This window comes from Xenopus laevis, chromosome 4S (genome assembly GCF_017654675.1).
Source record: "Xenopus laevis strain J_2021 chromosome 4S, Xenopus_laevis_v10.1, whole genome shotgun sequence".
Classification (NCBI taxonomy): Eukaryota; Metazoa; Chordata; class Amphibia; order Anura; family Pipidae; genus Xenopus; species Xenopus laevis.
This window is the reverse complement of record NC_054378.1, coordinates 98,114,388-98,128,777: the sequence shown is the minus strand read 5'-3', so window position 1 is coordinate 98,128,777 and position 14,390 is coordinate 98,114,388. Positions and strand designations below refer to the sequence as shown.

At 39.3% G+C, this 14,390-nt stretch overlaps 1 protein-coding gene across 2 annotated transcripts; it reads right to left on the bottom strand.

Moving 5' to 3' along the window:
• Positions 1–1,973: 1,973 nt before the first annotated feature.
• On the bottom strand, positions 1,974–13,041 carry hsd17b7.S (hydroxysteroid (17-beta) dehydrogenase 7 S homeolog). Of its 2 annotated transcripts, XR_005960997.1 has the most exons (11): positions 12,923–13,041; positions 12,602–12,812; positions 10,082–10,285; positions 8,114–8,206; positions 7,664–7,778; positions 6,680–6,874; positions 5,712–5,816; positions 4,987–5,043; positions 4,347–4,445; positions 2,718–3,378; positions 1,974–2,245 (listed from the first exon to the last, which is right to left on the bottom strand). XR_005960997.1 is itself a non-coding variant. In XM_041561614.1 (9 exons), exons 1-9 carry the CDS (start codon positions 12,634–12,636, stop codon positions 3,292–3,294), a joined length of 990 nt encoding a protein of 329 aa, XP_041417548.1. In that variant the 5' UTR covers positions 12,637–12,899; the 3' UTR covers positions 2,744–3,291. The 2 variants fall into 2 exon arrangements, 1 of the variants encoding a protein (XP_041417548.1); XM_041561614.1 differs by lacking the exons at positions 1,974–2,245; positions 12,923–13,041 and having other exon boundaries at positions 2,744–3,378; positions 12,602–12,899.
• Positions 13,042–14,390: the final 1,349 nt, after the last annotated feature.

The following is a 14,390-nucleotide window of genomic DNA, read 5'->3' as shown; positions in this document are numbered from 1 at the left end:
CAACACAGATTCAGGCATCGGAGTTCCACACAGTGATCTTCTGGGTCTTCGTGTCTTCTTCCGGCACTTCAGCAATATCCATTTCGGTGCATTTACAGTTGTCGAAAACCGGCAAATTGCTCCAACTCCGCATGCACCGCTTCGCCAGTCTCCCACTCAGATTACCGAAGACCCGGAAGAGAATAAAAGTAATATATAAAGTTAGGGGCATTTCACCAGTGGACAGCTATGCTGGGAGAAGGAGGGTCTACATGGGGTGGGTTTTTTTTTTTTTTTTTTGGAAACTGTTGAATTCTCTTTTAAGAAACAAAAGCAAAACTCTGATTTTATTATTTGGGCACATCCTTTTTATTCGTTAGTACAGGTATGGGATCGGTTTACTGAAAACCCGTTATACATTAAGCTCCGAATTACAGAAAGGTCATCTCCCATAGACTCCATTATAATTAAATAACCCAAAATTTTAAAAATTATTTCCTTTTTCTCTGTAATAATAAAACAGTAGCTTTTACTTAATTCAAACTAAGATATAATTAATCCTTATTGGAAGCAAAACCAGCCTATTGGGTTCATTTAATGTTTACATGAAGTTCTAGTAGACTTGCTTTGACCCGACCCTCCTAAACGATCTTCTGTGCTGTTTCAGTGACGCTGGGCTGGGGGACACGCGATCTTCCATAGGCTGATTACGAATGAAAACAGGACTTCAGCCTATGGCAGGATCGCTCCACCCCCAGCCCAGCGTCACTGAAGCAAGGCAGAAGATCAGTTAGCGGTGTCAGCTGTGCAAAGGTTTACGGGGCGCTGTAACTATTCCGGGTGCAGCAACTACTTGATACTAACACATTCCTATGATTTTTATAGTAACGTGTCAGTATCGCTTTAAAGTATGAAAGTCCAGATTACAGAAAGATCCGTTATCCGGAAAACCCCAGGTTCTGAGCATTTTGGATAACAGATCCTGCATCTGCTATCATTATTTATTGCCATGAATTATCATGTATGCACGCAGCATATTTCAGTTCCTATAGCGCTACTTGTATATGCATTTGCAGTCCTCATGCAACTCTGAAGTCCTCACATCAGTACAAAAATAAATAAAATTAAATATACATTTACATGTATACACAGCTGTAGTCTATGGTAAATGTTTAATGACAAATGCCCTTTTTAATATCCTGCTCTTTGCCTCAATGAGCTTGCTGCAAAAAAAAAAAAAACCATGGCCCTAAAAATGTTCTTTTATTTGAGAATTCACAGACTCGTAAAATTAAGCAGTATCATTTTTTATGAGACGAGGGAAGTGTAAGGTTAGGGGGTAGCTATCCGCTGAATGGGGTAACTTTCCTCTTATCCTCTGAATGTTTCTGTTCTGAAGCTCTGATTTATTTTCTGTCAGACACAAGATTATCCAATTTAAATCCTGAGATTCCATACTGCATTCAAATAATTTCTCTGTTATACTGGATGCGTTATCTGGAAACCCATTATCCAGAAAGCTCAGAATTACAGGAAGGCCATCTCCCATAGAATCAATTATATTCTTAGAATTCAATTTTTTTGATGATTTCCTTTTATCTGTACTAATAAAACAAGATTTGTACTTTATCCCAACTAGTGTATAATTAATCTGTATTGGAAGCAGAACAATCTTATTGGGTTTGATTAATGTTTAAGTAATTTTCTAGTAGACTAAAGGTATGGAGGACCAAATTACAGAAAGATCCCTTAGGGCTTTAACACACGGGCAGATTTGGGAATAAGTCGACTGGCTACTAATTGCCTCTTCTTCGGGGCGACGATCTCCACCAAACTGCCTTCCTCCTGCTAAAATGAAAAATCGCCTGCGGCAATGCGCTTCGATTTCTGAAGTCACCTCACAAGGAAACTTCGGAAATCGAAGCAACGTGAGTGCATTGGCGCAGACGATTTTTCATTTTAGCTGGCGGAAGGCAGTTTGGGGAGATTGTCACCAAGCAAATAAATCTCCTCGAATGTGCCTGTGTGCTAAAACCCTTAGCAGGTCCAAGCATTCTGGATAGCAGGTCCCATACTTGTAGCAACATTTGAACAGGCTGACAATCAAAAGAAATTGTAACCATGAGTTTGCAAAGAAGTGAGAAAAGATAACAATATCCAATCGATCTGCTAGATATGAGTTTGGGTGCGGATGTTTTTAAGTAATATTAAAAATACAGCTTTAGCAAAATAGAGGTTAAAAGCAATGAAGAATAGTAGAATGATGAGGATACATGAGGTAGGACAAATATTACTGCACATTATAAAAAAAGGAATGTGATTACAGTAGGGTTATGCAGACAGTTACTTTTTTTTTTTTTTCATGATCCAATAGCTCATAGGATCCAGTCAATCTTTACTGGTCTAGCAGTGGGAAGACAATAAAATTATATTATTGCTTAAAATTAATTACTATGAAACAAGCATAAGGATCACAGATTGTAAGACTAAATATAAAATGTGTAGCCACATTCTTTCAATATTAAATCAAACACTAATTGGAGAGGGAGAGAGAGGGAGAGAGAGGGAGAGAGGGAGAGAGGGAGAGAGGGAGAGAGGGAGAGAGGGAGAGAGGGAGAGAGGGAGAGAGGGAGAGAGAGAGAGAGAGAGAGAGAGAGAGAGAGAGAGAGAGAGAGAGAGAGAGAGAGAGAGAGAGAGAGAGAGAGAGAGAGAGAGAGAGAGAGATCGAGAGATCTCTGTCTATAATAAATACCACTATTGGATCATTAGCAGCAAAATGTATTTTTAACTTTAGTTAAAAACATATGCTTCAGTGACAAAGACTTGTTTTTATGTGATGCCAGCATTGTTGTAGTCATATATCCGAGACACACTACAAGTATGGGACCTTAGAAACCCATTATCCAGAATGCGCCAAAATACAGCACTTGCATTTCTCACAACATCAGTTTTACAGATTTGATTTTTCTCTGTAATTAAATACAAAGTTCTGTCTAATTAAGACAATTTTTCTGCATAAAATAAAATATTCATGGAGAAAACAATCCTATATATAAATGTTTGTAGTAGTGCTCTTAATTACAGAAAGGCCTATTATCTGGAAAAGCACAGATCCCAAGTATACCAGATAACAGCTCCATGCTGGTATGATCATATAATACTTCAATTCAATTACCCATAAAAAAAGAGGTATGTTTCAAGGGACCTGATGTTAATAAACATGTCTTTTGAAGGATCCCGGAAGGTAGCTGGACAAGACATCCCTGTCAAAGGATGATTAAGTGCCTGGAGAAAATCTATGAATTCCGATGCTCAAGAGATACATTTTTTACGAATCTCCTTTTCTAATTCCAGCATCTTCTGAAATAACAAGTCACCACTTTCCTCCTCAACATCCATCTGAAGGGAAATTAAAGAAAATGTAGTTATTTTTTCCATGACAAAGCCTAAAGATTCATTGCAGTGCTTAATCTGATGCTTTAATGTAAAGTTTGATGACATGTTTTTATCTGAGCTGTCAGACCCTGGGCCAGAAGGTATGGTACAATTTGGTTGTGTTTGGGTCACAGAACTGAAGGTTCATTTTATATGGGCAGTAGTAAGACAGAAATATGCCTGAACAAATATGGACAAGACATTCTTTGAAACTCCATAATTACCCTACAACTCAATGGACACATGCCTTTCCAGCTTTGTAAAAATTAACACAAGAAATAATGGAATAAAAGGCACAACGTTTGCCTGTGTGTAGTAACCAATAGCAACCAATTAGCGGACTAGTATATGCTACCTGAATATTGACTGATATGGATTACTACACCTGTTACAAACATTACATATTGTAGCACATTAACCCACTAATCTGGTAACATACATATAGGGGGTTATTTATCAAAGTCCGAATTTATCTCAATATTTTCTGCTACAAACTCGTATCAAATCTGCTTGGGTTTTTTGCGCTTATTTATTATTACACTTTTCCTGAAATATGCTTTGCAGGAAAAAAAAGAAAAAAAACAAAAAACAAGATTTTCACGATTCTTCTGGATTTTTCATCCAATTGTCACAATTTTTTTGGCTTTTTCACCCAAAAACTCACTTTCGGTGTATTGCATGAAACCCAGTGCACATCAAAAAATCATTGGGACTTCTCCCATTGACTTATATGCAACCTCACAAGGTCTGAGATGCTGGATTTTAAGATTCTGACTTTCCATCCTCGGGGTTTAATAAATTCCGAAGAATTCGTAATTTTTTTTTTTTTTTTAAAAGTCCAATTTTATAATAAAAAAACAAGAATTTTTCGTCATTTTTGCATTAGGAGTTTAGTAAATGACCCTCATAGATTTAAATAAGTGAGAACCAACCTTTGTTAAATTTACATAATTATTTCCCAGTCCTGATGTGCAGCTGTGATATTTGGACAGGGGGTCAAGTGATTCTACCTTTTGCTTAAACAGCCACATCTGAAAAATATAAAGTGGTAAAACACTGCCATCTCATTTATCCAGAACACCATATCCATTTCTATATATTGCAGCAATTGACATATTTTATCAGAATACATAGTTTATAAATCTAAGATACTGTTCTTGATTGTCTGTACTATTTGCTTTGATGCTTTGCAGAACTAAGGACATATATTTTACACAACTCAATCACAAAAGTTGTCAGAAAAGGTCAAACGCAGAATAATTCTGCAAATCTGAATTTGAATATATAGCTTCACTGGACTTAAGCAGTGAGAATTGGTCCTAATATCGTGAGTGAATCCATATCATGTTTTGGTAAAAGACACATTTTATATTTTAATGTCATTTATTTACATACATAAATAACTAATGCAATAAACACAGCAGACTCCTAGGAGTCTTTGCACTCCTTGATGCCACTAACAGTTACTGCCATTACATAGTTTCCTTTATATAAGCCTCTCATTGTCATCACACATCACCCAGCTGTAAGCGAAAGAATAAGGATTAAAATCTACCATTCTAATACACATACCAAAGCCTCTGCTCCATTGTACGTTGAGATTGTAAAAGAGTTTGTGAAAATCCGGATCTGAAAAATGAAGACAAATACATCAAATTGGTGACTAATTTAAAGTAATTCCTTTTTAGTAGCACATCAGCTGTATTGGCTCTACATGCAAATCGTGTATTAAATGACATTGAAACTAATCACATTGTACACGTATAGAACCGGTTATCCAGAATGCTTGTGATAAGGGTTCATTGTGTACTTTGTATCTCCATGCCTTAAATCTACTAAAAAAAAACCCCATTAATTAAACCCAATAAGATTATTCTCCTTTCAATAGGATTAATTATATCTTAGCTGGAATCAAGTACAAGATATATTATTATTATGGAGAAAAAGCAAATCATTTTTGAAAATGTGAATTATTTGTTGAAAATTGAGTCTATGGGAGATGGCTGTTCCCTAATTCGGAGCTTTCTGGACAATTGATTTCCTGATAACTGTTCCCATACCTGTATATGCAATTGTCTCACTTTAACTGCAGAGCAGATAGATGACTTTTTTGCAGCAATATTACGTTTGAAAATATCTCTGAATATGTTGCACAGGGCTCAGCAGAACCATATCTGGCCTGCAGTCACATGAAGCAGCATCACTTAGACACTCATTGGTGAATAATATAGGAAATTATTGCTTAGGTATACAATGGTTTGCAGTGCAGCCTTTTGCTGAAGTTGAAGTTTACTTACCAGCCACATTATCGGCATGATTAGTGTCCACAAGAAAGAAGGCATGATGCCGTATGTTAGATTTGTCATCACAAGGCCTGGGCATACCACACTGGAGTACAAGCCCTAAGGGGGGAACATACTTTGTTATTATTTTTGTGCTTGCTCTGAATCTAAAATTTGTACAAAAAAAAAAAAACACAAGGTAATTTATAAGACACAAAAAATAAGACCTGTTGCAAACTGTTGCAGAATACCAACGTTTCCAACATGCTAGAAGTTCACTGCCCCTTTAAGCAGGCATAGCAAAACTCCTACTTGTACAAGGTCAGTGAAAAATTAACAAGGCATCAATATGCTGATCAAATGACAAGCGTATCAATATGCTGATGACATGACAAGGATCCTGAAAAAATCAGCAAGTAGGATCACTATACAATGTTTAATTTCCCCAATGTATTATATTCCAAATGTACATTTAGGGGGTTATTTATAAAAATCTGAATTTTTCTGATGTTTTAAATAAAAAAAAAAAAGTCCATCCAAATTAGAATCCACAATTTACCCTAATTAATCATTAAAAAAAAATTGGATCAGGAAAAACCAGGCATTTTTCCTATTGACGCGCGAAAGATCCGAATTTTTCAGGTTTGACACCCCAGATATAGTCTGGGTTTTGCGTGAAATCATCGGAATAGCCTGAAATGTTTCGATTATCGCACAAAACTCAGTGTAGACCATAATATCTTCAAATTGCAAATAGGACCTCTGCCATTAACATCTACAGGATCTTGACAAGTTGAAGATGGAGTATTTTTGGATTCGCCCTTTTTGCATCCTCGAGGTATAATAAATCTGGAAAAATTAGGTTTTTTCCCACTAAAAATTCTATATTTTTTTTTTTTTTACAATTTAGACTTTAATAAATAACCCCCTTATTGTCCCTGGTTATTTTTGCAACCACTGCTATAGAGCAGTGAAATACTCACTTGTTTGTTGTAGTGCTTGTTGAGAGCCACACTTAACAAGTCTGTTGCATATTTTGAGGAGCTGTAGGGTTCCTGACTCTGACTGTGTTGATAATCTGAAAGACTAAAGGCGGATTTTCTTGCATTGCTTGATGAGGTCCATATAAGCTGTGATGTGCTGTCCCCTTGACATAGAAGGGGTTCAATTTCTCTAATCTAAAAGAAGAAGAAATGAGAGTTGATTCTCTCTCAGACGTACCGTACGCTGATTCAATGTGTACACATAGAACCAGCATGTTACTCTTAAGAAAATCTATGTAATGTGAGCAAAATATAACTTTACTTAATTGTCAGCCTAACAATTCAAATTGATTTGTCATATGCTCATATATTAAAAAAAAAAAAAAAAAAAAAAAAAGCATACTCAGGCCAAGATGCATTTAATACTTAAATGTATCAATCTGCTACAATTCTCAGTTAAGTGCATGTAGGATACACATGCAACCAATAGATGTTTATAAGAACAAAGTGACCAGTTTCAATGGTGCTCATCTATACATATCTACAACAGACAAAGCGGAATGCCAATATAAATGTACAATAACACATAGGGGCAGTAGTTGAGAACATTGTATATAAAATCCTGCAGAAAAAAAAATGTGTGCTTTCATTTATGTCAGGATTATTTTGTGTATTTCACATGTAAAAGTGTTAAAATACTGACACCAAATAACGACATTAGGGAAGTGGCACACTGGGCGCTTTCTCTCCTTCAAGTGACAAATTTACCAGAAAAAAAACTTTGCCAAACCACATGAACTGCAAAATCATGGAAAAATGTCTTCTTGTTCTGCAGAATTACTCAGTTAATGAAGGCTTTCATTTGCAGGGCAAGGAAAAGGGGTATTTTTTCAGATGTTTTGTCGCTTGCTGGGCATCACGGTTTCCTGCCATTTCCTGTACAATTGTGTATACATAAAATGAATGTAATACAGGATTTATTACCAACATAAAATGACCAAAAACATTGGTCTCAAAAACTTCCTGCAAACCATCTTCTGTAACCCTGTCTTTCTGGGTAAGAATTCCCTCGGCGGTTGCAAACATATTGATGACATTTCTGCAAAGAAACAACATTTTAGTTCACATTTTGTGTTACAAGCTGGTTGAATATTCCATTTCAAAATGGGACAAACTATCATAATCACTGTTTGGCTAAGCTCTGGTTGCAGATACTATTTCATATCTTGTTGCCAGCTGATCAAGAAGCTTACAGAAGAGTTCCAGTTCTGCAAATGATAATACCTCCCAAAGTTAGCTTTCCTTTAGCAAACACGAAGCCGAAATGTACATTAAACCACAGCCTAGTAAATGCGGTGTTTGTTTTTTCCAGTGGAAGGTGCATTTTGTTTCCTAAAGGAGCAATAGAACTGTGTTACAAGGCTGATTTCTTACCTGGAAAACAAACCATTGATGAAGGCCCTGAGGCTGATCTGAGGATTTGGCATGATGCCAGCATTCAAGTATAAATAGTCCACTTTCTTATACCTAATGCAAAAATATTAGAACATAAAACATTATTTTATAATAATAATAATAATAATACACAATAACCATGATTATCATGCAAAGTATATGCTTATACAGTCATGAAAGAGTTTGGGAACCCCCTCTCAGCCTGCATAATAATTTACTCCATTTTCAACAAAAAAAAAAAAAGATAGTGGTATGTCTTTCATTTCCCAGGAACATCAAGAAAAACACCTGTTACCTACTGTCAAATTTGGTGTTCAGGGACTGTGGGGTCGGATGAATTCAACCCAATATCAACAAATTCTTCTGGATAATGTTCAAGCATCAGTTACAAAGTTGAAGTTACGCAGGGGTTGGATATTAAGACAATGATCATTAACACACATCGAAAATCTACAAAGGCATTTATGCAGAGGGGGAAGTACAATATTCTTGACTTGAATATCATGGAAAATCTATGGGATAATTTGAAGCAGGCTGTCCGTGCTCGGCAGCCAACAAATTTAACTGAACTGGAGAGTTTTTGTATGGACAAATGGTCAAAAATAACAGAATCAAGACACTCATCAATGGCTATAGGAGGCGTCTAGAGGCTCAACTAAGTACTGATGCAATATCTCTGTTGAGGTGCCCAAATTTATACAACGGTCTAATTTTGTTATGATGCATATTGCATATTTTCTGTTAATCCAATAAACTTTATGTCACTGCTGAAATACTACTGATTAACATCTTCGGAATGAGACTGGTGTATCGGCGCATGCGCAGTTGGAGCAATCTTCCGCGACAACTGTGTATGTGCTTAAAGTGACAGTAATTGCCGATACGCCGTTCTCATTCTGAAGATTACCTAAGACCCGGAAGATGGCTGCCATGAACTCCGCTGGACAGAATCTGCACCGAGGGGTTACCGGTAGTTAAGACTTAGTGGCATTTGCCAGGGGTAGCAGCTGGGGGGGGGGGGGGAGAAGAGGGGGGTCTATGTAGGGTAGGGGTTTTTTTTCCCTTAGGGTTGAATTCTCCTTTAAAGGAATAGTTCAGTGTGAAAATAAAAACTGGGTAAATAGATAGGCTGTGCAAAATAAAAAATGTTTCTAATATAGTTAGTTAGCCAAAAATGTAATATATAAAGTCTGGAGTGAACAGATGTCTAATAAAACAGCCAGAATCCAACTTCCTGCTTTTCAGCTCTATAACTCTGAGTAAGTCAGCGACTTGAAGGGGGGCCACATGGTACATTTCTGTTCAGTCAGTTTACAATTGATCCTCAGCATTCAGCTCAGATTCAAAAGCAACAGATATGACCCATGTGCCCCCCCCCCATGTCTCTGATTGGTTACTGCCTGGTAACCAGGGTAACCAGTCAGTGTAAACCAAGAGAGCTGAAAAGCAGGAAGTAGTGTTCAGACTGACATGTTATACAACAAATCACTCCAGCCTTTATACATTACATTTTTGGCTAACTAACTATATTAGAAACATTTTTTATTTTGCACAGCCTATCTATTTACCCAGTTTTTATTTTTACACTGAACAATTCCTTAAGGAATGAAGATCCAAATGATTAAATGCAAAATTAAAGGCAAAATAATACTATTATGTTTAGTTAAAGTTTACATTATTATTTAGTAGACTTTAGAGAGTTGATGACCCGAATTCTAAAAAAGTAAAAGAAGTCCTTATCTGGAAACCTCCAGAGCATTCTGGATAACAGGCCCCATACCTATAGTAATGATTATTGTGTATCTTTTTACAGAAGAGAATTTATGTCAGAAACAGTTCACTGCCCTAAAGGGAGATACAAAGTTCATCTTCAAAACGGTTATCTGTCTCTTAGTTCAGTACACTTTCAGCATTAACACAGAAACACACCTAAAATATTGAAATTACCTTTCCTTTAGCTCTTTTGCTGCTTGTACAACAGACTTAACTTTACCAACATCTACGAGCAGGACACCGACATCTGCCGACGGGTGAGAAGACAAGAGAGCAGAGCGGGCTGCCTCTGCCCTTTGCAAGTTTCTGCATGCTAAGCACAGGCGGATTTGGTCATCATTGGAAAGAAGACGCTCACAGAGCGCCAAGCCAATGCCACTAAAGAGAACAAAACAATGAAAAGCATTCATGATTTATAAATAATGTTTGAGTTGATGTATCATTTTAGCACAAAAAAAAAACAAAAAAAAAAAACCCACACATTTATTTGACCCCTATTCTAGTAGCTGTGACATACATGTGGCTAAAATGTTTTTGGCCAGCGATTACTATGTTCCTGTTTGGAATATGTCATACAACTGCCAATAATAGTTAAATAAGTCTTTGTTAAAACACACTTTAAGGCAGGGATCCGCAACCTTTTGAACCCGTGAGCAACATTCAGAAGTAAAAGGAGTTAGAGAGCAACACAAGCATGAAAAATGTTCTGGAGGTGCCAAATAAGTGCTGTGATTGGCCATTTGGTAGCCCCCCTATGTGTATTGTCAACCTACACTGAGGCTCTGTTTGGCAGTGCACCTGGTTTTTAATCAAACAAAACTTGTCTCGAAGTCTGTAATTAAAAAATAAGCTCCTGCTTTGAGGCCACTGGAAGCAACATCTAAGGGGTTGGAGAGCAACATTGTTGCTCACGAGCTACTGGTTGGGGATCACTGACTGGAGGGGAATAGCTGCATCAGATGCAATGGTCAGTAACCTTAGTTTTTCTTATTTATACACTTGCATCGACTCATACAGTCTCAGACTAGTGAGCAACAGTCAATCTGCTGGAATCCACTCACTTTTGCCTCTTCATGGACAGGCACCGTGTCGGCCTGGGTACATACACACACAGTAGATGTTGGAGTGAAAACATGCATTTGTGCTGAAACCCATTGTGGGTTTCTTTACCCAGGCTGACACAGTTCCCTCTCAGGGCAGAGACATAAGCAAGTGAGTTGAAGCCAATAAACATCACGTGTGGCACTAGCCTGAGATGGACACACACCTGCATGTGGAAGAAAATACCTGCATTGTTCAGAGCAGACATTCAATTCATCCCTTACGCAATGGTGGTACTGGGAGCTCCAGTAGTGGTGCAGGCACAGGCCCGGACTGGTAATCTGTGGTTTCTGGCAAATGCCAGAGGGACTGCTGTAAGGTGCAGAAAGTCTCTATTTATGTACTTGGGATGCCAGGGCCTATTTTGATTCACAGTCCAGACCCTGGAGGGTGAAGTTTTGCTTTGGAAACTACAGCTATATACTCAACTACACATGTCATAGTCAAATGGCACAGTAATTCATGCAAGCACATACAATACAGCGCCAATGTGATGCATAGCCCCCCACCCGAATATAGTTTCAGTCAACTGTCACCATGTGGTAACATAAAAAAAAAAAAAAAAATAGGGCCAACTCTCTATATAATAGGCCCTCACAGTGTAAACATGGTCTCAATTTATATAGAATACCCCAGAACACAGGGCATAATAATTTCTATAACAAACAAGGGAAAGTTGAGCTCACCACTAATTTTTAAAACCATTAGGCGGGGGTGCAATGAGGCTGTGACCACAAAATAAATATAGACAAATACAAGAGTCCTCTGCACTCAACCCATTATTAATATATGTAAGACATTTTGTGCCTTAAAGGAGAAATCAACCAGTGGAGAAAAAAAACCCTACCCCAGGTAGACCCCCGCTCCCTCCAGGCTAACTACCCTCCCTGGAGAAATGCCCCATACTCCCCCCTTGCTGCAGATTCTTCCAGCGAAGTTCCACACGTCCATCTTCCGCATCCTCTGTAAACTGGCTGAGAGATCGGTATTTCTGCGCATGAGCAGTGAGAGCAGTTTGCGCAACTGCGCATGCGCAGAATTACACAGAAATTGCCGATCTCTCAGTCAGCTTACCGAGGACGCAGAAGATGAATGCGTGGAACTCCGCTGGAACAATCTGCGGCGAGGGGTAAGTATGGGGCATTTCCCCGGGAGGGTAGTTAAGCTGGGGGGTTGGAGGGAGGTCTACCTGGGGTGGGGGTTTTTTCCCCACAGGTTGATTTCTCCTTTAAGCTACTAATATGCCTTACCCTTTAAACAAACAGGGATTGTTTGTCCATATATTGCAATATATTTAAGATGGCCAACTATGTCAAAGTCACCCCATATCTGGCAATATATGGACAAACAATCCCTTTTTTGTTTAATGGGTAAGGCATATTTCAGTAGCTGTAAGTGTCCAAAATATATTGATAATGGGTTGAGTGCAGAGGACTCTTGTATTTGTCTGTATTGTGTGGTCACAGCCTCACTGCAGACAGCCCCAATAATCAAACTACAATTAGGTGAGCGATTTTCCAACCAAGCTTGTGCACATACACTTACTGAGCAAACGAATATCATATCAGACTTCCTGTAACGTGTCTTACCCACCTGTTAGCGCCCGTGACAACTACGACCTTCCTCATCCTCCTGAGAGACGATTAATGAAAAGACTCCAAACTGCAGCTCCCATAAACCACTGATAAGCAGCTCTGGTGGGTGGGGTTTACTGAGGGCGGGGCATAGCTGCGGCCAGAATAGGGAGAGCAGGAGCACACGGAAGCGTCAGGACGTGTAGCCGTAAACCTCTAGGAATTGTCATCTGCAAAACGTGACAGACGTAACAACTTATTATATGTAACCAGAAGGAGCGCAGTTACAATTCCCGAGACTGAGCTGGTTGGGTTGCGCCGCTGCATAACTTGTACCTACCAAATCAATGCGTCGGTCCAGGGGGGGCGTGGCCAATTGCAAATCCTTGTTCGCAAGATGAGGAGAGAATCAGCTTATGGGCGAGGCCAAGGGCTCGTATGACAAATGAGAGGTGCGCTGTGTTCCTATTGGGCTTACGTAGACATAGTGGGAGTAAACAACGTGGCTAGAGTAAACGCATTGGATGACAAATTGAATGGGCCCATGCGTTAAAGGGGCAGTGCACTCCAGCTTCCTCAACGTGGCTTCAGTGAACAGGGCTGGAAGTAAACATACTGGTTGCCTGCTTGTACAATCCCTTATTCAAGGGACCGTGGGAAAAATGTAAAATCAGCGAAAAGTGTTAAGGACACGTAAATGTACAGGACTTTATTTTTATTTGTATTAGAGTTATTTTACCAAGTTATTTCACATCATTCAGAAGCAACGTACAGACATTTCACCACAGTCTTGTGCAGGCCCTGGACTGGCAATCTGTGGGTTCTGGCAAATGCCAGGGGGGCTGCTGTATGGTTCCATAGAAAGTTACAATATAGTGGGCTGGTAGGGGGCTGTTTGGGCATCTGTGTACTTGGAATGGCAGTACAGGCCTGGCCCTGGTCTTGTGTCTTTCCCTCTCCTTGCTTTCCTGTGCTAGTCATACTGTTGTGTGCCTCGGCCCCTTACTTCTCTGTCTGCACTATTTGCCTCCCATCCTGCTTCTAACAGCTTTGTGTGATTCCCCCATGCCCCCTCCAACACAGCTGCTGCCGCCGCCTTGTTCCTGGAGGAAAGCTATCAGGCTGTTTCAGAAAAGCAGTCAAACTATCAGACTATCCTTTCACCGTGCATTCCACCACTAGTGCCATGAAGTCGACCCCCCACCTGAGGAAAATACTACTATTGAAATTCATTACAAAATGAAGGGACCGTGGAAAAAAATCAGTTAAATCCAGGATACGTAAATTTGGTGTGCTAATTGTAATATTTCTCAAGATAAAGTGGGAAATTGAAGCAATTCCATGTGTGGCGCATGGTCCTGAAATCTTAATGCATAGTCCATTACTGTCTGTCATGAAATGCTCAGGTGGGGCGTAGGGTTGCCACCCGGCCGGTATTTTACCGGCCTAGACAGTTAAACACCTACCAAGGGCGGGTCCGATATTACAAATTTACTGGCAATGCAGTTGCCGGTAATTTGTAATATCCTTTAAAAAAAAAAGCCCTTGGCCTGCCCCCATTTGCGCAGAACTTACCTTTTTTGTAGTGTTCTTCACATTGCCGCGATGTTGCTCCGCCCCTTTTTGCGGCACACTGCATAGCCCCACCCCTTTTTGCGTCATGGGCCGCCTCCTTTTTGTACCCACCCCCCACCGGCCGGTTATTTTTTTTCACTAAAGGTGACAACCCTAGGTGGGGGGTAGAACTGACGTGGAAAGTTTGGAATCCATGGGGCATTCGGTTAAGTTTGGGGTCCGTTGCTCCCTGC